Genomic DNA, 25383 nt, shown 5'->3' on the forward strand with positions numbered 1-25383 from the left:
GTCACTGCTAGTGAATATTTCATCGCTCTGAGTCAGACAAGTGTGGTAAATTGAAATTTGCAAGGGTAGGAGTAAAGGGTTAAAGAAAGCAGGTGGGCACACAAGCATTGATTGGCTGTTTGCAAAGTCCTCCTATTGTTCTTAACAGATGAGAGAGGACTTTGCATGTGGGCCAAAAGCAAGGGAATCCTTAGTGATTCCAGCCACAGGGGCAAATGGGGCATCAGGCTTAAGCCCTCCTTCTGCCACTGGCTGGCTTGCTTTTCTTTTGATCTTGATTCCTCCATGTGTACATTGGGAGGCTGAATTGGCAACTAGATAATACGATCTCTTATTTCTGAGTTTCTATGACTGATGATTCTGAGTCATAAGGTTGCATTTGATAGTAACAAAAGGCCCAGGAAACAAGCAAAGGACATGAAGGATGTGTCAGCCCAGGCCAGTCTATTTGGGCAAGAAAATAGGGCCAGGCACGGACATGGACCCAAAGAAAAATGCTCTACCAGCCACTGAAACCTGAGTGGAATCAAAGAGTCTAGTCCTTAGAGGGCCAGGACAAGATCCCAGAGGCTCCCTGAGCCACTAACAGATGATGCCTACATGCTGCCAGTTTTAAAACACACATTGTAGTTTTATTTTGAACAAGCACAATTCGATTAGTGATTTACTGATAATAACCGAATTAAGTTCTACTACTTGGTCGTTAAGAAAAGCATCACATTTAAAAGACCCAGTAACCCTGCAGGCCAGGGACTAAGCTGATTTGGTTGGTGCAGCTCAGCCCCGCGTACCTGTTTGGGGCTGTGCCAGGCACTCCCAGTGCCAACTTCTCATGTGTTTGTGGTTGCAGGCTTGGGGGGACACACCTCTAAGCAAATTCCTTCTGGACGTTATCAGATCTCCCAAGTGAAAGAGCTCCCTGGCTCCTCATTATCTGTGGCCCAGATGCCCAGGGGTGGGAGTGGGGACCTGTTCTGTCCTCTGAGCATGGACAGTGTACTTTTGGATGAATTCTGTTTTCAAGCTGAGACCTCCATTCTAGATCTCTCAGTTCTCGACCAACCTCACCAGAGGGCCCTCATTAAAAAAGTTGATGCCGGGGACCCACCCTAGACCCTGTGCATGGGTTGGGACCTAAGGCTTGGCATTTGAACAAGCTCCTAGGGTGACTCTTAGCTGATATTTCATAACCGCTGCTTCAGCTCCTAAAATGGCTTCTTAAGAGTTATTCTTGCTACTCCTGACCAATTCAGCTCCGGGCAAACAGCAACAGCCCGCTACTTTGATCAGGTGCACTCCTGGAAGTGGGTTAAGCCTTTGAAAACATTTTATCTCTTCCTTCTGAACTCCCAGAATAATGTGTTTTAAAATGTCATTTTAAGTAATAAAAACGCTGCTGGAATCCAGGCATTCAGAGAATTTGAGCAAAAGATAATCTACTCCCTTAGTAGAAAAAGTCCTGGGAGATGACAGGCACAGGTGGCTGTTGTGAAGCATGCTCATTCATCACGTGGAGGCGAGGATGGCATGGAGGGAGCAGCAGCTGCCAAGGTCTCACAATGACGACGCGGGGGAGTGTTGATCTCAACTGCCGAGGTCACTCCCGGCACCACTACCATTAGCAACCTGCCTTTCTTCTGCTTCTTCAGAGACTTTTGTTCCAAGCCACGTTTTCCCCCTGGATTACACATCTTCTCTGAGTCCCTACATGATGGATTGGACCAAACAGAAAGAACTCTCAACTGAGAGAGCCCAGAAAATACCCTGACCCTCAGACCCTCCTTTCATTTTCACATTTTTTTTTTTCTCCTAAAGGAATCTGGCATGGGCCCAGCCATCCAAGCGGGGCTCACAGAAACAGGAACTGAAATCAAGCCACAGGAAGTCCCGTGTGGAATAAAGAGAGAGCATGACTGTTCATACCTGCTCCAGGTTTAGGGCTTCCCAAATACTTCTGCTACAGAATAAAAAGAAAGATTAAACAAAAAAGTGTTGAATAGATTTTGCCACCGTCACAGAGCAGAGCAGAGCTGGGCGCCAGCCCCTGTCTGCTCAGTGAGCCAGGAGGCAGTCCCTCCACTGGTCTGGAGGCAAAGGAACAGCTGACTTCAGCAAGCAAAAAGGCAGCAGCTACAAGCGGTGACAATTTAGTTAAATGGTCAATGGGATAATTGTGATAATTATGAAGGGCTACAGGTCCTTGAAAAAATGATTATCTACACAAATCTTTAAATTACTATTATTAGAAATTATTACTATTAGGCATAATAATAATAATAATAATAATAATAATAATAATAATAAATCCATTACTAACCACATGCCTGAGATGAGTCAGCTCAAATCCATAAAACTAAGAAAGAGAGACGCAAGTGAAACCCTCACTTGAAAATAAGGGGCATGTGCTATCAGCCAAGATTCATTTTTAATCAGCCTTTATTGCATGGCTGGTTCCACCCCAAGCCTCAAATATGTCTGACTCAGGTTCCTGAAGTGTGGCATCGCCGTCTGCTCCCATTCCTCCAGTGCCTCCTGCAGTGCCTGGGAGATGTGTGTGTGTGTGTGACACAGAGCTATGAATCTGCAAGTGTCTGTTACACTGATCTGTGAATGTCTATTACATTGAATAGCTGCCAATCTGAACAGTACACAGAATTTGGCATTATTGTCACACTAAAACAAAGCCCCTACTGTTCAATTCTTTTAAATTTCCATTTTGAACAACTCCTGTTTGTTTGCTTTTGTTTTGTCTTTCTGAGCTTTTTGAGGGCCCCAGTTTAACTCAACGTTGAGCCTTCAGGGCCTGGAGTACACTCAGCTGGCGTGGAGTGCACTCAGCAAATGTCTGCTGTGTGTGTGTGTAGCTGTGTATCTGAGTTAAAATTGTAAAATCTTTACTGAATACCTCTATTTGTCCATTGATAACTGCTAGCCCAGAGATGGGGCTCTGCTCTGGAGCCCACACAAGTGCCACTCTGGGCCAGAGCTGGAGGTGGGGATGGAGTGGGCAGAGCAGAGAGGTGTCCAAAGCTGTGCTGGCAGAGCCATGCCCCAAGCTCAGTGCCTGGCCAACTGGTAGCCCTGGGGCAAAGGGCAGAGGTCCCACTCTGGAAGTGAGGAGGGCAGGGCAGGGGTGCCAAAGCTGGGTCCTCGCTCAGTGCCCCTCACATGCGTTCCCTGCCCCCCCCACCATGGGCAAGATGTGGTGCCCTGCAGGAGGGTGGGCATTATATGGGGTGGGGGGCAGCTGAAACGCAGCCCAACATTTGTCTCCCCAGTTCTTCCCTTCTTACCTCCCCCTCCCACCTGCCCCTCCAGGTCACGTGCTTCCAGCTGGGCACCTATGAACTCTTTCCCCCTTTCCGCAAGAGGACACATTAGACATGGCCAACTCCAGTCACCACTGACTTCAGCTGTATACCACGCCTTTTCCTTTTGATTAACTTCTTAATTGTAAGATTCTTCAGCCATATCCAAAAGTAAAAGAATAATCTGATGACTCTCCATGAACACATCCTTTCATTTGCTCTAATTCCCCCAAGTTTTTATGTGCTGAAGTATTTTAAAGCAAATGATTTCATCTGTAAATACTTCAGTATGTATCTCGTAGATGACTTTTAAAAACTCCTAAGCACAGTGCCATTATTACACCTAACAAACTGTGGTAATTCCATAGCATTCATCTTTTAATGCCATCTTGCTGGAGGAAACATAAACTAAAAAAAAAATTAATTGGAGAAGATTAACAAAGTTACTAAAAATGATGGTTCCACACACACTGCAAAAGACAAAAATATTGATGCTAACATAGAGATTGGAAAAGTTAAATAACCTTTGCAAATGTAATGGAATTAAAAAAAAGAGATAACAGAAAAAAATGCTAATCTTCACCTTTCTTTAGAAAATACAGATGTTCATTTAAAATATAATTGGTAATCTGTGGTTACCACAATGAATGAGTGTTTTGTTAGAAAAAAAAATTACTAAATACAATGTGATATACTGGATTGTATCCTGGAACAGAATAAGAACATTAAAGGAAAAACTGGTCAAATCCAAATAAAGTCTGCACTTTAGTTAATACTAATGTACTAGTGTTAACTGCTCAGTTAGATAAACAAGTTTATACCGTATAGCACAGGGAACTATATACAATATCTTGTGTAACCTTTAATGAAAAAGAATATGAAAAGGAATGTGTGTGTGTGTGTGTGTGTGTGTGTGACTGAAGCATTACGCTATACACCAGAAACTGACACAACATTGTAAACTGACTATACTTCAATTAAAAAAAAAAGTCCGCCAACTGGATTTGAAATGAAACCTTGAAACTTCCTTTCCAAAAACTTCAGCATCGTCTAAAATTTCAGAAGAGTGCCCTCTAGTGGAAGTAATAGCTGAGATTTCTTTTTTTAAGTTACTTTTTAAACCAATATGCCTAGGGAGTACAATTAACCCAAAACTTTGTAACTTCACTGTCTTTAGATCCCCTCAAAAAGTAAAAGTAAATAACATTTTTATAGTCTTTTCCCCATCTCAAGAGAAAATGTATTCATTTTTGCGTAGAAATTTTTTTCGAAAACAAAAATAAAGATCACTTGTAATTCTATCCTTAAACGAGAACCTCTGTTTACCTGTATTGAATAGTCCTCTGAAACAGATACTCACACGCACACACACACACACACACACACACACACCCCAAATTATGCAAATGGCTTTTTCCTCAACATATAATGAGCATTTCCAAATATCCTTAGATTGTCTTTAGGATCACGATTCCATCACCTCTGTGAACCACAGCATGTAGTATTTCAACACACCTCAATTCTAAAGGCACGCTTTTTCGTGCTTCTGAAACAGAGATGTATCCTGTAGCTCCGGTCCACAGGCGCATGGAAACTTCTCCTTTGTTCCTGAAGACTTTGAGGTGTGTCTCAGCCATTGAGGAAACAGGGTCACTTCCCAGGCTTGGGAGCTGGATGGGCCCTCAGGTGTCATTCACTCTCTCCCCTTACATCTGGGGAGAAGTGACTTCCCCAAGATTGGGGAGGTGAAATGGTACTGGACTCAGGACTGATGATAAAGCTCTTTTGTTTCTCCTGAACATAAAGTTTTGAGACTGGCCAGATACACACCAGCTACAGTTTCGTCTTAGATTTCATTAAGGAGATTTCCTTTTGACCTAGTACCTCACAGGCTTTTCAACATTACACCCTGTGCTTCTGAATCTCCTTTCTATTTCTTTAGTTAATTCAGCAGTTCCTTGGCACTTACTCTGGATCAAGCACGGTTTCAATGCCCACAATTTCTTTCTAGCAGAACAACCTCCCCACTTGGCTCTCCCTTCCCAGCAGCTGTGGGGAAAATGCAGTGTGAGATGGGAAAACGGGACACAGGCCGGGAAGTGCTGTATGCAAGGTCCGTGGTGAACTGGATCAGTGAGAGAAGTTCTGACCCCCAGTGGGTCAGTTTCCTTTATAAAGATAACACTGTTTCACTGCAGGGACATCCCAAGGTTGGGACAAAAGGGCTGAGATGGAGAAGCCATGTGTATTAAAATGTTGGGCAGCAGGGGTTGGGAGCAAGCACCGCTGAACTCCAGTCATAAGAGATACAAACACTGTGTTTAGGTCAAATCCCAGGCCCACCTGTGGGAAAGGCCTTGGCAACCTTGGCTCTTGTTCCTGCTTTTTAAATTAATTTTTTTCCCAATAAAACATGATATATAATTGACATATAATATTGTATGTTCCTGATCTGGTGAGAAGAAATTTTGTTGTTCATATGCTGCTCCAGAGAACAGAAGTAATCCTGGGAAGAGCTGGAAGTGGGCATGCCAGGTCTGATTCAGGAGCAGGGCTGCAGGTAAAACACAGGACACCTAGTGAAATCGGAATTTCAGATAACAAAGTATGTTCTAGCATAGATATGTTTATCTGAAATTCAACCCCATGGGCAGTCCTGTATTTTTCCCCTGTTAAGTCTAGCAGCTTTACTCAGGATTGCAGGGAAGGCTTCTTGGAGGAAGCAGGATTTAACCAGAGCCTTGAAGGGTAGGAAAAGACTGAGATGAGCAAAGGCATGCAGAGAAGAGAACTGGCTGGAGGTGCTGAGAAAAGCCTGGAGAGTTGGCCCAGGGCCAGACAGTGAAGAGTCCTGGAGGTCAGGATAAGGGGTCTGGACGTAAATGATTAATCAGGAAGAAGCCACAGAAAGCCTGAGAGCAGGGAGGTCGTGGGGCTGGTGGAGTGTTAAGAAGATCCTGGGTAGGACAGCAATGAAAGGAGGGGAGATGCAGGGCAGGAGCTCAGGCTGGCGTGCTGGCACTGGTCCAGGTGGAAGCAAAAAGGCTCTCCCTTGGATCTATGTGATGGACATGCTTGTAGAGGAGGCCAGAGGACGTTTTCTGAGTGGCATCTAGGCAGATGCAGCAGCCCGTTTTGCTGATGGTTGACCCTGTTCTCTTCCTGATGGAAGCCTTTCCGCCTCTAAGAACTGACAGTGTAATTAACCTCCGGTTACCTCCTCCGACAATACACTTCTGCACTTAGGGTCACTTGCTAAGTGGGACCTTCAAGATGGCCCAGTCCAAAGCTGAGCATCTGTGGGAATGTTCTACTGCATCGCAGCCCTTCCACACTCCGACCTTGTCAAAGCCTCGCTAGCTCCCTGAGCTCATCAGCTCCACTTCCAGAGCAAGTCCAGAGAAGTGAATAGTGTCGACTGGTTCAACGGCTCTCAGGGCAGCGTGGGGGCCCCAGCCCACTTTCCACTCATTGTCCCCTGCTCTACATCTCACACCACTTGTAGTCTTGCTGAGCCTTGGCAGCACCCCCATTTGATCCTCATAATCACTCTGTAATACAGGTAGGGCAGGTCTTACGATTTCCATTTACAGAGGGAGACACTGAAACTCAAGAATTCCAGTGCAGGACCCAGCCCGCCTGGCCGGACCTCGAGACCCAGACAAACCCTTGTGTCCACCTGACTCCCGGTCAGTGCTCTCTCTCCTGCGCAGCCCTGTTGCCCACGGGGGCCCAGGGGAGTCTTTCCTCACCCAGGGGGGAACCAGCTGATGGCTCACATACTTTGAGATGTACTGTCTCTCACTGCCACTTCCCTAGGAAGCACACAGATCTATGTAAGGCAGAATCTATGTCCTGAACTCCACTTTTGGCCTTTGGTACCTACTGGAATGCTATGGCCTCTTTCTTTGTACTTACATGTATTTTCTTCTAAAATTAATACTTTTAGATACATGCACCCCAGTATTCAATAGCAGCACAATTTATAATTGCCAAGATATGGAAGCATCTTAGGTATCTATCAACAGATGACTGGATAAAGAAGATGTGGTATATACATACATATATACAATAGCATACAACTCAGCCATAAAAAAAGAATGAAATAATGCCATTTTGCCATTTACAGCAACATAGATGTACCTAGAGATTATCATACTAAGAGAAGTCAGTCAGATGGAGAAAGACAAATATCATATGATATTACTTATATGTGGAATCTAAAAAAAATGACACAAATGAACTTATTTACAAAACAGAAACAGACTCACAGACAGAAAACAAACTTACAGTCACCAAAGGCGAAAGGAGGGGAGGGATAAACTGGGAGCCTGGCTTAGCAAATACAAACCACTATATATAAAATAGATAAACAACAAGTCCAACTGTATAGCACAGAGAACTATATCCAATAGTTTGTAATAACCTATAATGAAAAAGAATATATATACATGTATATGTATATCTGGATACATATGTATAACTGAATCATTATGTTATACATCAGAAACTTGCATAACGTTGTAAATCAAATATACTTCAATTAAAAAAATAAAATAAAATTAGTACTTTTAGAGTCAGTGTGTAGATGTGTGTGTGTATATATACATATATATATATTCTTTTTATTAACAAATTTTTAACCCTAAAAGAATAATTTGGCTTTAAGAAGGACAAACAACCAAGGGAATCTGTCCTGGTCTGCTGGTGCTGAAAGCAGGATTTGGAGAGAGAACAAGCAGTCCTGGTTGTCAACAGCCTTAGGCACAGAATTAGCAGGACACAGTGGCCAAGGACCTGAGCCTCTTCAGACAGCAATCTGGTGTTTGGCTCCATTCTCACGCCCCTGGCTCCTGCCTCCCCCTCCCCACTCCAGACACACAGTGGCTCCCAGGCCTCCGCAGTGGGAGGATGCAGGTGTTCCCTTATGGGCCAAGCAGAGCCCAGCTGGTTGGCAACAGATGCAACAACTCGAGAGCACAGATGCCCATCGTAGCCAGAGAGTGGGGACAGACGCCCCAGGTGTTTCAGTCCAGTGTTATGATGCATTTGAACTGTGCAATTCTGGGAGCAAGAGAAATCACAAACCAGAGGAGGTGATGGCCGGGGGCCTGGCCTCCAACTGCAGGCTTCAGCCCCTGGGAGCTGTGGTCTGGAGAGCCAGGTGACGGTCAGACTGTGACCCGTCTACCAAGTACCTCCCACCCTGGGCCAGCCCACATGTCCCTATATTTTCTTCTTCCAAATCCCCCTGCCTCAGAACATGTTTGCTGCATGAGTGACCAAACAGGTAGGTGAAGTGTGATGTCACACATGTCAGATAAAAGACCCCCTCCTGCTCCTTTCAGCCATCAGGAACTGGACCTCTGGGGAATCCTGCTCCGAAAACCTGGGGAGGCTGTCAAGCCCGCACAATCCCACCACCCTGAGGCAGACGCTGGTTGATAGGTTTGTGGGTTAATTTTAATTTTCTTCTTTACATTTTTCAAGTTTTTTACAGTAAACATGCACTACTTTTAAGAAAACAGACTACCAGAAGGCCTGGTGGATCACATCCCTGACAAGCTGCACTGACCCCTGGTCATATATTAAACAATCTCTACTGGGAGTTTTACAGGCCCGTTGACCTGTCAGTGTCTATGTTTAGTGAGATTCTAAGTTATTTCTGTTCAGGGCTTGGTAGCTCTGTCCTGTATAGTGTACGGATGTTTTAGGGAGCAAAGTAGGAGGACTGTGCTGGGGGGGATGGTTACGGGGCTGGATCGGGGCGCTGAGCTTCTAAAAATACGTTCTTTGTTTAACAAGGATAAAGCATTCATTTCCATCTGCCTTATTTGAGAGTGTGACGCTGTCCCCTTGGATTCATAGAGTTAAAAAAATAAACGTCTAAAAAGAAAGAAAATAGAGCAGAGGAGGAAAAAGGGTTGTGAAACACAGAAATGGCCCAAACCAGCCACGAAGACAAATTGCTACATTTTTCAAGGTCACTGTTCAATCCTTCCCCCATTTGAGGGCTTCCACAGAGCGAGTGTTGCTTCCAATGTGCCCCCCACCCCACCCCAATCTCACCAACTCAAATGTCCCTTTTCCTCATGAAGACACTTTGCCGTCAGGCTCCCTCACTCCCTTTAGCCTTAGACTCTGCCCAGCCTGCTGGCTCCAGGCAGCCAAGCCACAGACCTTGAGTGTCCTACACATTCTGAGACCAGATCCAAGAAATAAACAACAGCAAATGAATGACACGGGGATACATGGACCCTAAATTGTCCTTGGTCTGGTACAGAATTCCTCACTCAAAACCCAGTCCTCAATGACCAGCTGTGTTTTCTCCAGGATTGAGAGATCGAGATGAGGGCTGCCCAGGCCCCAGTGCACAGTCTGGTGGGGGACACAGGCCCCTACTGTTCACCAGGCTACCTGACAAACAACAGAAGGGGTGTGAGAGAGGCATACACCGTGGCACCAAGGGAAGGAGCCTTTAACCTCTGGTGTGTGTGTGTGTGTTTTGGGGGGTAAGTTCACACGGCAGGAGGCATCTGGGTTGGATTCTGACACATGGAAACTGGGCCAGAGAAAATCCCAGGGGGAAAGGCCCAGAGCCCTGGGGACGAGGGGACAGTCCACAGCCAGGGCGGGCCTGCGGGTGAGAGCAGCGGAGGGGCACGAGGCTGGGGCAGGTGGGCACGGCCCGGACCTGACACTGAGGGATCTGGCTCCACCCCACAGATGGGTAGCTCTGAATCTTTGGATTTCAGGGTTCACTATGAGTTGAACAAATCTGGGGGACTGACTCAGGACAGCTGACTGATGACTCGGCCAAATAAAGTCATTAAGACCAAAACCAAAACCTCAACACCAAATACCACCTCCTATTAAAATCACTTCATAAAAGGGCATTTAAACACCAAAAACAGTGGGAGAACACAGAACCCGAAAGAAGGACCCTCCCCTTGCTGACACCCCATGTCCATCACTTTGTTCTCACTCGTCATAGACAAAGGGAAGCTTCCTTCTGAACAGGGTTGAGAGCCACAGCTGTGGGGCCAAGAGTTACACCCACTGGCGGTGTTTTGTTCACAAATCCAAAAATTCTGGTGCTCCTCGTGGGGAAAGAAAGGCTTCCATGGTCAAATGGGTTTGGGAAACTCGGAGACTCTTAAAAAGCTGGTTATTCAAGGTCCTACTGAAGAGTGTAGGGAACTATATTCAATATCTTATAATGAGCTATAATGGAAAAGAATCTGAAAATGATATACATAAGTATAACCGAATCACTTTGCTGTGCACCTGAAACTAACACATTGTAAATCAACTACACTTCAATTTTTTAAAAAGTTCGTTATTCAGCATTTATTTCTGTAAGACTTGACTGGGCCAAGTGATTCAGTGCGCAGTGTTTCCCTGACTCATTTGACCGCGGGAAGCTCTTCTTAGGGCGGACGGCGTGGGGCAGTCCTCAGGCAGCTTATTTACTACTTAGCGGCCGCGAGGTGGCGAGGTTGGCGAGGTTGGCGAGGTCGGCGCGGGCGGGTGAGAGGAGAGCGGTGCCGGCACCGCGGGGACGCCGGCTAGTGCGGGTGAAGGCGGACGCCGAGCACCCGCCGGCGGACACAGCCGTACCTCGAGGTCGGAGTTGATGGAGGAGGCCTGGGAGGAGCTGCTGGAGGACACGCGGGCCCGGATGACCTGAACCGGAGGGTACGAGGGGGGCTCCTGCAGGGACGCGGCTTCTGCGCTCGTCTGTCCGTCGCCCGGCAGCCTGGTGGCACTGCAGCCTGCCTGCAAGGTGTGCGGGAAAGGGCAGGCGGGGGCTTGTTTGCTGCTTAATTTTTGCACTGTCAGAGCATTCACATCCTCCAGGATTCAAAAGGTACCAAGGGGTGTATGTAGCACGTAGCACCGCCTCCACCTCCTGCTGCAGCTACCCAGCTCTCCCCAGAGGCAACCTGCGCTCAGTTTAATGTTCTGTGAACTCATGAGCAAGTGCATGCATATTTCCCCCATTTCCGCAAATGGTAGCACACTCTACACTCGCTTAGGTACCTTGCTTTTTTTTCACTTAACAACATGCCTTAGAAATAGTTCTATAGCATATTTTCGTCCCCTTAGCTGTAGGTGTTCACGATCTATTTAATCATCTCCCTGCTGATGGATGTCTAGGGCATTTCTGTTTGCTTTTACAATCAATACTGACTGCGGTAAATTATATTGTACATTCAAAACTTCAGGGTATTTAAAGGATAAATTCCTAGGAGTGGAATTGCTGCATCAGAGGGTATGTGCACTTGTAATTTGAATAGCTCTTGCCAAAAGTGCACTCCACAGAGGCTTAACAAGCGCATCCAACAGCAGCATATGGAAGTGAGTTGGGAAGGTTTAAGGGAGGAAGCAACTTGTGAGATTCTGTATCTGTTTACCTGCCTACCTATCTATCTCAGAAGAGAGCCTCCTCCCACAGGGGCTTTCTCGGAGAGCCTCAAAGCCCTTGGGCTGGGGTTTCAGAGCCAGGCAGTCAATCCCACAGACACACCACGGTGGGGACAACCTGCCTTCTGGACCCATGTCTTCCACCAACTAACCGTGTGATCTGGGTCAAATATTTATCCCAGAGTCTCAGTTTCCTAACCCACAGAAGGAGTGGTAATTCCTGTCTTGCTTCCTCTGAAGCCCTGCATGGGTCAAGTGCACAGTTCCTTGTGAGAGTGGGCTGGAAGGGACAAAAGTCCACCAAGGAGACGAAGGCAGCTTTCTGGGCAGTGCAGGCAGGTGGCAGAGGTGGAGCAGCAGAGGCCTCCCAGGCAACAACACTGAAGAAGTCTATAAATTCCCCAGGCCTGACCACACCTGAGTCAACAGATAAAATGGCATTTTCTAGTGCTCCAAGTTGTTGATTCCTAGGACCCCACACCCCGGGCCCTCAGGCTCAGCTTGGATCTGCATCTCCTGGAAAAGTTCTCCTAGGACCAGTGCTCAGGGGGGGATGCTGGGACGGGTGAGCACCGCCTTGGCTCTTTCACCCACTTCCAGATGGCAGTCCAAACAGGATATATCAAGGCACGTGGCATCACATGACCATCGGGACACCCTCATGGGGGGAAAAAAAAAGGGAAAACTTGCTCACATAGCAGGCATGAGATGGCAGCATAGAGAGCATGTCCTCTCTATGAAAGCTCAGGTCCCAGAACCAGACAGGCTCAGTCTGAAACCTATTTCTGTGATTTTCTAACTATAGGATCTTGGGCAAGTGAGTTAACCCTGTCTCTCTGTGCCTCATTTTAAAATAATAAAATTATTAGTGATTAGTGAATAACAAGGATAGAAATAATAATAGTATCTACTTCAGATTGTTATAAGGATCTGTGTTAATAATAATTTAAAAAACAACCATTTGTCAAGTGCTTCCTTGATGCTTACTCAGCCATTTTACCAAGTAAGAAGCTGTGTAGTATTGTGGTCAAGGGCACAGAATCAGGTGGAGAAAGCTCTGAATCCTGCCCGGTTCTACCATCGGCAAACTGTGTGACCTTAACCAAGTTGCTTAACCTCTCTGTGCCCCTTTTCCATATCTGTAAAATGAGAATAATACCTCGAGACTTGGCTGTTCAGATTAAATGAGTTAATCTATGTAAAGCACTTAGATCAGTAGTCTAAGCACTATGACCAGTACAATAAACATCATGGAAATGTTGGCTGTTGTTATTTACCCAGAGCCTGGCAAGAAGTCAGCCCTCAATAACCAGACTACCATGGGGATGGTGGTCCTAGAGCCCAGAGCCAGCTTCCCTCCCTGGCTGGACGTTGGGGCTCCAGGCTGTCTGCGGGAAGCTGTCTTGGAGACACCTCTCGCCCTCTGGTGGTCACAGAAGGAAGAGGCCGAGTGGAAGTATTTGCTCAAAAATGTACTGGCAGGCCTCCGTGGAAGAGAACGAAGGAGGAACAGAGTCTTCTTTTAAGCAGTGTGTTCCCCAGCGGGCAGCCACTCAAGATTCAGGTACTGGAAGGGTTCAAGTGAACGCAACTTTTGAACTATTATTTTTCAAAACTTCCATGATTTTTAAATTTCTAGTGCAAAGCTCTGGCTCAGCGCCTGTGCTCTACCCAGGGCTTCTCATCACCCACCCACTCACCAACCCACCTTCCCGTGGGAAGAAGAGCTTAATGGCTGAAGTGGGCTCTCAGTTGTGAAAGCATGCTCTGAATCTCCCTGAGCTTCACTTACATCACCTACAGGGTATTTGCACCCATTATCCAAGGAACAACAAAGAGTAAAACCTCTCTCTCAGGCCCAGCTCTCTCTGAGCACTGGCATGTCCCGCAGACAGTTCAGTGGGGGCTGCTACCACTGAACTCCAGGTTCCAAACACACCTGTACCAAAAGCTCCCTACCTGATGTACCAGGATGTAGGCAAACAAAACAGAAGGAGACAAAGTTTATATCCCAGCAGGAAACAGAAAACAAATGAAAGAAAAAGACTGTGATAAGTGCTATGCAGAGCATTTAAAAAGGTAATAAAATAAAACGGTACAGCAGAGGGGTGGAGGCTACTTTTGAATGGCTGGTGGGGGAAGGTGACATTTTAACTGAATTTTGAAAGACAAGAAAGAGGAAGCCACGTAAAAAAATCAGGAGGAAGAGCATGTAGGCAGAGGAATGGAGAGAAATTCTGTGCAGCCAGAGGACTGAAGAAGGGGAGAGTAGGAGGCAGTCAGGGAGGGGTGAGCACGGGGCTGGGAGGGTCTTACAAGTCTGTGTTAGGAGATTAGATTTTATTCTGCATGAAATGGCAGGCCAGAGGAGGGTTTTAAACCGAGGAGGGACGAGATGTCATTTACATTTGTAAGAGACCCTCCGGTTGCTAGCTGCAGATGGAAGGGTGGGACAAAAACAGCAGTGGGAGGAAAACCATTTGGGAAGCTGCTGCATATACTTTCAAAGGAGTATCTACAAGACTCACACATGGATTGGATGACACCGGCGCATAGTGAGGGGAAGACTAGAATTCTGGATTTGACCCGCTCTGAGGGCAGTTGTGTTGCTTACTGAAAAGAGGAAGATGGGCAGAGGGGCCCGTCTGGGCATGGAAACCCAGGATTCCGTTTTGGACACAGCATGTGTGCGATGCTACGTGGTGACAATGAAGAGGTAGCCGGGCAGCCAAGACTGGAACTGAGGGAGAGGAAAAGGACGGAGACACAGGCTTGCTGAGGAAATCAGCACGAGCTGGCACGCTGGGCTATGGGACCAGAGAGGGAGCCCTCCTGGGGTGGAGCCTGGGGGACTGCAACCTGGAAGTCGAGTTCAGCAGGAGGAGCCAGAAGTGATGGGGAAGAAAGACCTGTGAGGGTGGCAGAGAAACCAGAACAGGAAGGGCCCCAGAAATCAGAAGAAGCTAGTGGCCAAATGAGCTGAAACTCAACCAGAACAGAAACGGGATTTAGCTCCTGGGGATCACTGTAGCCTTGACAGGAGCAGCCTTAGTGGGGTGTGGGACATGGAGTGGACTTCTGGTCACCTCTTTCCCTCTTCTCTCCAGCCTCTTCCTCCCGAGGACCCCACGTGCAGGCCTCGACCCTGGGGGTCTTCTGGAGCCTGAGGTCTCCCTTACTCCTACATCCTCACTGTCCCCATTGCTCCAGCCTTGGTTTAGGCCACATCACCTCTTTCCTGGACTTAATGTCTGCCCCTTACTGACCCCCTCACTTCCAGTCTCCTCTCCCTAGTCTGCCCCCTGACACTGCTTGAGTGACTTCTCTAAGATACACATCTGCCCCTGAGTCTCTAGTCCTGATGTCCTCTGGACTCCCATCATCCTCAGGATGATGGTCAGCTTCAGCATTGTGTCCACCCTTTCATCTCCCGAACTCCTTTTCCTCTGCTCCCCGCATCCACCCAAGGCCTTCAAGAGCTCTTTTCTCTTTTCACATGCTTCCCTGACTCATTCTGCCCCCACTGCATCTAAAGTGTCACCTCCTCCCGAAAGCCTTGCATGACTACCTCCACCCTCCTGGACACCTGGCTGTGGCCCACAGCCACTTACCTGTTGCACTGGCTCTATGGTCAGCTCCATGTAACGACTAATGGCTGCCATCCTCTTGAGTGGCTTGCAGTGCGGCAGTGCGATGAGAGGCATCCAGTCCAAATTCTTTCAAGCAGAGACAGGGAGGCAAAAAGAGGAGTTCTTAAAATCAAGAAAAGTTTTTCTAAAAACAAGATCTCATTTTCTTCAAAAGAACCCCTAGAGTATTTTTTCTGTTCTTTTATAGCACATTTCACTTTCTGCTTTCTGTAAGATGTATCTTTATTTGTCTCTTTGAGGTCACTATAGGTGAGTGGTTCCCAAACTTTGCTGCACAGTGGAATCACCTTGGCTTCTTAAACAAAACATTTGAAGTTTCGCTCTCACTCCCTGTCCCCTACCCACATAGATAATATGATTTCATTGCTACAGATGTGATATACAGAGTTTAAAAGCGCCACCCCAGATGATTCTAAAATATGGCAAAGTTTCGGAACCACTACTGTGTGTGCTAACTAAATGCTTGTGTAAAGCAGCGGCTCTCAAACATTATCGTGCATCAGAATTAAAACTTATTAAGGTTATTAAAATACACAGAGCTTAAGATTTGGTAGAGCTGGGTAGAGCCCTAGAATTTGCATTTCTAACAAGTTCCCAGGAGATGCTGGTCCAGGGACCACACTTAGAGAACCATTGCTGTAAAGACTGCTGAAGAGATGGTGAAGGCTTGCTTCCTCCCTTCTGAGTATTAAACACTCAGGGCTCTCTTAATATTTTAGCTTCCTTCTGGAATGTAATTTCATCAGTTTCTAGAATGAAATGAAAGTAACTTCCTATTAGACCCTTCCTAGGAACTTGGATCTTCGGTCCAAGGAGCTACATATACCCCCTTTATCTTGGTCACACCCACACGAACTTCTGTCTCATTAACTCAGTCAGATTACACTGTTAAACCCAGAACATCTGGAGAAGTGGACCCCAGGCCGGGCCCTGGCAGGGCTCACTGCCCCCGCCCACGCTGCACACAAGCTCTGGTCGGCCCCACACTCGTCCAGCTGAGACCTTGCCTCAGTCCTTGCCTCCTGGCTTTCTTCCTCCTTCTCCGCACAGGTCAGAAGGGCTTGCGTGTCGGGGCTCTCTCTGGCTTCAGAGGCAAATCCCAAGGCCTGCCTCATCTTGCTTTTCATCACCCAGGAAAGAAAAATGATCTGAGAAGCGGAGTTAAGGTCCGTGGAAACAGAGAACTTGAGCCGCAGGGTGGTGCCTTCACCCCTGCACCCTGCGGGCTCCACCCTGGGCTGGCTCCCTCCGTCCCCAGGATCACCCTGCCAAGGTCGGTCCCAGAACAAGCTCATCTGAGGACACGGCCAGATCTGACTCTCTCTAGTTCCTGTCCCCTTAGGGCCCAGCACCCAGCCAGACGCAGCCTGTCACAAGCACTTAGTAAATACCTGTTAAACAAAAGGACTGTGAAAAGCATCTTCCTTGGCTTGCAGGGACAGGACAGGTAGAGGGCTGACCAGGGTCCTCCCAAAATTCATGCCCACCTGGAACCTCAGAATGGGACCTCCTTTGGAAACAGAGTCTTTATTGATATAATTAGTTCAAATGAGGTTCCAGGGTTAGGGTGGATAAGGTAAGTCCCACGACAGGAACCTCATAAGGGAAGACATGCAGAGATACGCAAAGGGAAGAAGGCCATGTGAAGACGGAGGCAGAAATTAAAATGATGCTGCCAGGAGCCAAGGGACACCGGGAGCCAGCAGAAGCTGGAAGAGGAAAGGAAAGATTCCTCCTAGCACCGCTGGGGAGAGAACGGCCCCACATGGATTGCGGGCTTCTGGCCCCCACAGCTGAGAGAATAAATTCCTGTTGTTTAAACCATCAAGCTTGTGGCAGTGAATCGGCAGCCCTTGAAAACTCAAACAGTACATGAGAAAACACACACACACACACACACACACACACACGCAAAGCAAAACAAACAGAAAAGAAATAAGGAAAAAAAAGAAAAAAACAACAAAAAACTAAAAATAAACAAACAAAAACCAGGAAATGAGAAAATGTTTCTGAACTATTTATGCTAAATCCACAGGTTTTTCAGCCCTCCCACCAACAGCAGAGCCGTTACCCATTGCCAGCATCTCCACTTGCCGCTGTCTGAGCTTAGCTTGCCCTTGAGGTCCTCACACCAAGGTCCCTGGGGTGTCAGCACATCAGGCAACAGCAATCACGGACGCAGGGCAGCCACTGTCAGCTCCTCTCCCTGCTTCCTCACTGGGGGCTCGAGTACCAAAGTGGACAGAGAGTGGATGATCACAGCCCTTCCCGGCCCGTGAGAAAGACAAGGCAAAGATGAGGAAAACAGGTTCACAGAGGGCGGGGACCTGCCCAGGTGGGGAGCAGCAGTAGAGTGTGGCTCTTCTGATCCCGGGGCCAGGAAGCTTCTCACCCTCCTCTGCTGTTTCACAGGGAGAGTTCTTATTAAAAAAGGAAAGAAAGAAAAGAAAAGAAAGGAAGGAAGGAAGGAAGGAAAGAAAGAAAGAAAGAAAGAAAGAAAGAAAGAAAGAAAGAAAGAAAGAAAGAAAGAAAGAAAGAAAGAAAGAAAGAAAGAAAGAAAGAAAGAAAGAAAGAAAGAAAGAAAGAAAGAAAGGAAGGAAGGAAGGAAGGAAGGAAGGAAGAAAGGAAAGAAAGGAAAGAAAGAAAGAAAGAAAACACAAAATTGCACATTGCAATTGTGTCTGCCTGCCCCAGGCTTTAAACCACCACCCTGGCCACTGGGGAAGAATTCCTTCTAGCAACGGGGTAGGAGGAGATGAGACACAGGCAGTCAAGCCCCCCGGGTCTGGGGTGGATACAGCAAGGTCCAGCGCTGCACGGCCAAGGGAGGTCAGGAACCAGGGCGTGGCCCGCAGCAGGTACTCAGGCCGCCGATCATGGGCCACGATGGCTGAGGCATAGAGGAGGCCAGCCAGGGCTGACAGGAGCCGGGTCCACAGGTGGATGGAGGGAAATGTCTTCCCCCGGCACTGGACAAAGAGAGGAAAGGGTAGGCTGAGAGGGACACTGTCACCCCCCCACCCCAGCTCCCTTAGAGCCGATTCTAAGACCCAGGCCCCTGGGGGTTGGAGGGCAAGCCCTCTGCCCATGGCTGTTCCCCAAGGGTGCTACTTCTGTTGGGCTTCCAGCTTCTGTTCAAGCTGCTTCTTTTGCCCAATGAATGCCTGGTCATTCCTCAGAACCTGGCTTGAACTCAGCTCTGGGAAATCAGCCCTTACTACCTCTACCCTAAAGGGAACAAGTAACTCCCTCTTCTGGGTCCCTCACACCTGACATACCCCTCTACTGGAGTGCCTTTATCCCTGATCATGACTTAGCTCCTTACACATCTGTCTGCTCAACAGACAGAGGGCTCCTGAGGGCAGGGCTGAGATCCTCACCCTCTCAGTGCCCTGGTCCCCAGCACTGGACAGGGGCTTGTGAATGTCAGCAGGGAGAGCATGAGGAAGACTGAATTATGGAGAGCCAAGGTCTGACCCTTCTCTTCCTGCGACCACCAATGGTAAACCAGGACAGATGGGAAAGTCAGGAAAATTACACATAACATTCTGGAAATTTTGAAGCCAAGAAGATATTTTTGGAGAATGAGTGACGGAAGTATTGGTTTTTTAAAAAGGAAACATGTACTATTTACATATATATATAAGTAGCCTTTACAGGTAGAAACTCACGCTAAATACACAAATACTATGTATTTACAATTATACGCAATTGCATGGATATTTAAATACATAAATATAAATTATATCATACATAACTTAGTTTGCTCATTAGATGACTATATTTAAAGAATACAAGCCTTGGCTAAGGAATGGAAAATATTCAATAGAAAAAGCACGTGTTGTCTGATTTTCTCCATTTTAATTTTAACTCTCAAAAAGACTTTTCCATCTCCCTCAGCATTTTTTCTAGTTTTGTTCCCAGGCTGCCCTGTTTCTGGCCCGCTACCCCCAGAATAGGCAGCACCCCACCCAGGGAGGGTGGCCCCTGGCCTGCTGGCCCCAAAGGCTGCAGGTGGAGACACTGTTTCCCACCTCACACAGCCCAGGCAACACCGCTATGGTGAGAAGCCTTTGGGAGGGTCCTCTAGCCCACCCACCCCCATTTTAGAGGACACTGATGGCCAGAGAAGGGTGGTGACTTGCAGAGCCCGGCTGGGACCTGGGCCACTGGCCCTGGGCCTTGCTCTTGCTGCCGCTCTGGATGAGCCAGAGCTAGGGGAACCCCCTGCACTCGCTCCACGCCACACTTTCCCTGCATCCACTGACTCAAAACTCAAGCTTTTTTCAGGGTTGGTACTAGGACCTAGAGGGTTCTGTTTGCCTGAGATGCTGGGCACACAGTAGATGCTCTATTATTGCTTGAATATTAGAACTGGCTTGGTGACCCGAGACGTGGCACGAATTTCTCCAGCACTCTTGAGTCTAGCAGGTCAGTACAGAGGCTGGGAAGATGACTGCCTGGTGGCCGCCTGGCAAATCCTTGCTGGGTGGTGCCTCAGAAATTCATAGTATTGTGCCTATGGCGTATGCTTTTCATTTGCTAGAGAAATGGAGAGAATACAGGTGTGCTCTCCCTGGGGCCGGCTGCCCAATGCCTGCGCACATAGACAAATGCACAGACGCCCAAAGACACGCGTACACACATGCCACCTCTCCACCCCGGTGGCCTCAAGCTGGGAGGATGCTCCCAGATGCCCTAAGACCTGCCAGGGTGACCCACAGTCCCAACCCCAGCCTCACGATTCTGGAGAGTGGGGGGATCCGGGACGCCCAGGAGCCGAAGGCTGCGATGCTGCCCAGCAGGTAGCCGAAGATTTCAGTATTGTCCTGTGGGGACAGTGACACACTCAGCACCCCAAGGAGATGCTTGTGCACCCTAGGCCCCTCCTTTTCTGCTTTTAGGAGGTTCTTCCCAACAAGGCCTAACCCTGTCCCCCACCCCCCAGGGCATTTGCTAGGACCGTAGGGAGGAGAGGGACCTGCATTCCCCCACCTCCTGTCCTCCTGGGCAGTCTCACCTGTAGCAGGCTTCCCAGCAGCCTCCGCTGCGGCCCTTGGATGGGGCTTGAAGCCTTTGGGACAGCGGTCCACAGAGCCCAGCCTGGGCCCAGGCTCAGCGGCAGGGCCAGGGCAAATACGCTGGCCCTCAGCCGCTGCCTCCTCTTCCTCTCCTGGGAGCTCCGACCTGCAACAGACACCAAGATCCTGCAGGTCTCCTGGGATCTGGAACTCGACAGACAGCTGCGTGGGAAGAACTGGGGTCGACCCCAGCCCTGAGGCCACGACAGGCTCCCACGCTGTCCCATAGGCCAGACCCTCCCCACCCCGCAAGGGCCTGTGGCTGTGCCCAATTCCTCCCGCACCACCCCCCACACTCGGATGACTGACAGTGTTCCCCTTCCTCCGCCTCTCATAGTGTTTTATGTTTCAAGGCAGGGCGATGTCATCCTTGATCACATGCATCTACGTGTACAGTGTCGCCCGTCCTAGATAGGAGTCCCCTGAGGGCAGGCACTGTACCCTGGCAGTTCTATCATCTGCACAGAGCGGAACCAGTACAAGCTTAGTGAACGCACCCATGAGTGGGCACACGGGTGCCGGGGCACCAAAACCAGGAGTAGACAAGCATCATCTTTGAAATAGAAGCATCCTTGAAATAGAAGACAGAGCCTCCTCTGAACAATTCTAACAAGAACATTCCTCCTTGGGGCAGCATCGAGCAAAGGGCATCTTATAGCACCCACTGATGCAGGCACGCGCTTTTCAGACGATGCTCCAAGAACACTGCTGTCTCTTCTCAGGAATGTCCCAGTCCCACAGACTCAAGGCTACTCATCCCATCTCAGTCACTTCCAGCCCACGCTCTGCCTGAGGCGGCCCCAGCCCATTCCTGGCATCCATTTCCAGAAGTGGTGGGGCTTCGCTTGGAGCCTCTGGACTGGCGCACTGAGACATCATGGTTCACGCCCAAAGCCCTGCACCCTCCCTCTTCCTGGCCTTTGCCCGTGCTGCTCTTCCACCTGGAATGCCCTTCCCTGTGGTCCCAGTTCTGACATCACATCCTTCCCTGACACGTGCAGCCCTTCCCCCCCTCTAGATGCCCACTGTGTGCCCACAGCCCCTCACTTGCAGCGCTAACTACCATTTAGGGCCCTGGCTCCCCTGTCTGGCTGAGGCCAGGGAGCTCGCCCATTCGTCTGTGCCCGGCAGGGGCCCAGCTTGGGAGTGACGAGGAGAGGCACTCAGCACGCTGATGGGTGAAATGAGTGGATGGATGAAGGGAGGAACAGATGGCAGCTCACTCACCCGAATTAGACTTGAATTTGGAGCCACAGACTGGGAAGAGAATGGACACAAAGCTCACCAGATCAATAGCTGCTAGGTAGGCACCAGTGAAGACCTGGGAGCAAAGGAAATAGACTCTGGGTGTTCAAACATCTTTCAGCAACTGTAGCACTTCTCATTTTCTATCTCCTTCACCACGTGTTCCCCTGACGTAGGGCTCCCAGGGGCACCTCCCACCCCAACAGAGGGTGGGTTATCTTCTCCCTTTGACTGACAAGGAGATGGGGTGCTTAAGTGATCAATCCCATCATGCAGACGGTTATCACAGAGATGGGACAAAAACACAGCCCGCCACATTTTCCACTGTGCAGCATAGCCGCTGCTGTGCAACTTGGGCCCAGCCACTGGACTTACCCGGGCCTCAGTTTCCTCATCTGTAAAACAGGGATAATAACAGTGCCTACCACACTGCTGAGTAGATTACATGAGCTGACACATGGGAAGTGCTTTGATGAGGGACTGGGGGTGAGGGGGAAGTAAAATGAACCATCTACAAATGCACTAGTCACTGACAGTATAGTGGACTCTTGAACAACACAGGGCATGGGGTGCCGACTCCTTTGCAGTCAAAATTCTGTGGATAACTTTATAGTCAGCCCTCTGTATCCGAGGTTCCACATCCCTGGATTCACCCAATCAAGGATTGCATAGTGCTGCAGTGCGTATTTGTAGGAAAAAAATCCGTCTAAGTGGACCCACACAGTTCAAATGCATGTTGTTCAAAGGTCCATTATAGTTAGTGCTTAAGAGCACGCGTTCTGGAGTTTGAATCCTGACACTGCTACTTACTAGAGGGTGACTCTAGAGAGGTTATTTAACTTCTCTATGCCTCAGTTTCCATGTGTGTGAAACAGGGATAATGAGAGTGCCCATGATTTGAGGATTAACTGAATTAATACATAAAAAGCCCTGAGGGCCAAGTACATAGTTAAATACTTAATAAACACCAGCTATGACTATTGGACTTGAGCTGAGCTTAGTTATATTCTATCAGCTATTGAGAATGGGCTTCCAAAACGAAAGGTGATTTGTTTCTGATAGGATGATGCTCAAAGCAGGGTCTAGAACTCTCCAAATCTGTGTCCAACACTAGGCTGCCCCCCTTCGTGTCTCTTCGGGTGGCACAGGCCAGGACCAGCCCCGTGGCCTCGGGCCCACGGGTTCTCCTTGGGATATGTTCTCGTATGGGATATTCTACACAGATTTATTTGAGGGCCTTGACTTTGGAAAAACTTAAAATGGCTTCTCACTTGCTCCAAAGCCCATGTTACCACCTGGGAAGAGATCCAGACACACCTGCATGAGCTGGGCTCTACACACAGTAACAGCAGCAGTCCCTTCTTTCTGAACGCCCTCTGTGTGTCAGCTGCTGTTTGGAGGGATGGGAAACGGTAGTGAATAAAAGCCTTTGGGCTGATAGATCGGTGTCAGGCCACAACACTGGGGAGTATGAATACTCCTGTCATCAGGTGCTGCACAGGCTATCAGGGGAATCCCACTGCAGTAAATTACATTACTTAGACAGGCCTGAAGGCATTGTGTCGGAATGAGAGGAGGGAAGAGGAGGCTGTCAGCACCAAGCGAAGGTATCACAGCACAGCTGGCTGCAGGGAGTGAAGTCACCGTCTTCCGTGATACCTGGCAGTTTTGTATCCTCTGTTAATTAGTTGTCAGAGGTTACAGATGCGTACATGGGAAAGCACATCACGTCTACCGGGGTGTAGGTTTCAATTGACCACAAGGGAATAAATGTAAGTTGATTTGTATAAAAAGACCCAAAACCTTTGCCCTTAAGGAGCTGACATTCTAGTAGGGATTAACATACAGTAAGGGATAAACATAGTGAAGTAGATGGTGTATTAGGGGGAAAACAGACAGAGCAAGACAGGGGGTCTGGAGTGCCTAGGGGTAGGGCACAGTTTTACATAGGAGATCAGGGGAGATCTTATTGAGGTGGCTTTAAAAAAAAGTCTTCTGTGGGGTTGGGGGATTAGGTTTTTATTTATTTATTTTAATGGAGGTGCTGGGGATTGAACCCAGGACCTCATGCATGCTAAGCACGCGCTCTAACACTGAGCTCTACCCTCCCTGCTCTGAGATGACTTTTGAGCAAAGACTTGAAGGAGGCAAGCAGTGAGCCAGGAGGATACTGGAGAAGCAGAAAGACCAGCCTGAACACAGTCCCTGGGGCGAACATGGGCCTCGCCTGCCACTGTCACCTGTGGGTCCAACACACCTGGATTGTGAGCTGTTTGGCCAGAATCGCCCCAACTGTGTCACACAGGCTGGTCAGGAGGCAGCACGCGGCACACAGCGCCGACTGGTCCCGTCCAGATTTCTTCCCACATCTCAGATAGAGAAGCCTGTGGGGACAGACAAGGGTGTGACCAGAACACGGAGATGTGAGTTTGGGCTCCCAAAGCAGGTGTCTGAAAAGGGCAACTGTGACTTTGTGTCCTTACAAATCACTTCCTTCCCCAGGTGTTCAGCAGGTGTTTTTGACCTTCGATGTTAGCGTACAGATGGGAAAAGAAGGAGGGAAAGACTCCAAGCTTCTGGCCAACAGACCCATGGCAGGACCTCATGAAATGAGGCATGTCTTCCTTCCTACAAATCTGGCCCCCTCAAGTTCATGACCTACCACTCAATGCTGCCAAACTAGCTGTCAGCTTTTATCTTTTGAAAGGAAACAGGACAGTTATAAAAGCAGCCCAGTCACTGTAGTTTAACTGCAGAGCAGAGTTAATGGCCTAAATTAAAAAGGCAATTTGTTTCTTTGAAATGAAAATGAAATCCTTCTCATCCACCTGTGCAGTGAGGTGGCCTGGCTTCTGCCAGCCTGCACATCCAGCCTGATTTCACTTGGGGTGCATGCTTGTCACACATCTGGGTGAGTAAAACTCCTCGAAGATGCCATGGCACTTTGGGCTGAACTCCCCCAGCGTCCCCCACTGCTGGCTTCTCCCCCTTACTGCCCTCTTCCCACTCCCATATACACCCAGGAACAAGCGCAGGAAGGCGGGACAGCCTGGAAGAGGCCAGATGTCTCTCCATCAGCATCACATGGGATCTTGGAAATGCTTTGCTCTCTCTGTTTCCCTGCTGCATTTCTTTGCAGAAACTGAGGCACAACCACAGCTCTGGTGTTCATTTCCTTTGACAGAGTGATACTCACTCCATGTTGTTAGGACCCACGGGCCTGTTCTGAACAATAGCCCTTGGGAATAGTGGATAAGGATGGAAGGCTATGGGGCTCCCAAACATTTCCCCACTGGCCAGATGAAGCTCCAAGCTCACAATGGGAACATCAACCTTTAATTTGGGCCCCAGAGTTCTGGAAACCAATTCAAGGCCTCAGAGTGAAGACTACAGTAGAGACTCTCTTGAGTTGGAACCAAATTAGAAATAATTCATTTTAACTCTCCCATTTGAGAGAGAAGGAAACTGAGGCCTATGATGAAAGGTGGTAACAGCGGGCCTTCTGCTTTATGTGTGGAGGCTCTGCTCTGTGCCATGTCCCCATGTTCCCAGCTCTCAGCGGTCAGGGGTCGTGGACTGACCCTGACTCAGCCCACGCAGAGCTGAGGCAAGGCGAAAAGGCAGAGGCTCTGCTCTCAGACTGGACGGTGGGCATTCACGAGGGATCTCCTT

At 48.5% G+C, this 25383-nt stretch overlaps 1 protein-coding gene across 7 annotated transcripts in view; it reads right to left on the reverse strand.

The window, feature by feature from the left end:
* Positions 1–25383, reverse strand: part of TMEM44 (transmembrane protein 44) — a 30803-nt gene that overhangs the window by 3742 nt on the left and 1678 nt on the right. Inside the window, exons 2-9 of one of the 7 annotated variants that reach the window (XM_072962996.1) lie at positions 23969–24095; positions 21694–21787; positions 20406–20572; positions 20128–20214; positions 18184–18354; positions 16405–16533; positions 15347–15451; positions 10929–11087 (exon numbers count right to left, since the gene is read on the reverse strand). In XM_072962996.1, coding sequence (XP_072819097.1) covers positions 10929–11087; positions 15347–15451; positions 16405–16533; positions 18184–18354; positions 20128–20214; positions 20406–20572; positions 21694–21787; positions 23969–24095 — 1039 coding nt within the window. Of the gene's footprint in view, positions 1–7183; positions 11088–15346; positions 15452–16392; positions 16534–18183; positions 18355–20127; positions 20215–20405; positions 20573–21693; positions 21788–23968; positions 24096–25383 lie in introns of those variants that run through there. The other 6 variants (XM_072962984.1, XM_072963004.1, XM_072962978.1 and 3 more) reach the window with 6 other exon arrangements.

This window comes from Vicugna pacos, chromosome 1 (assembly GCF_048564905.1).
Source record: "Vicugna pacos chromosome 1, VicPac4, whole genome shotgun sequence".
In the NCBI taxonomy this organism is placed as follows: Eukaryota; Metazoa; Chordata; class Mammalia; order Artiodactyla; family Camelidae; genus Vicugna; species Vicugna pacos.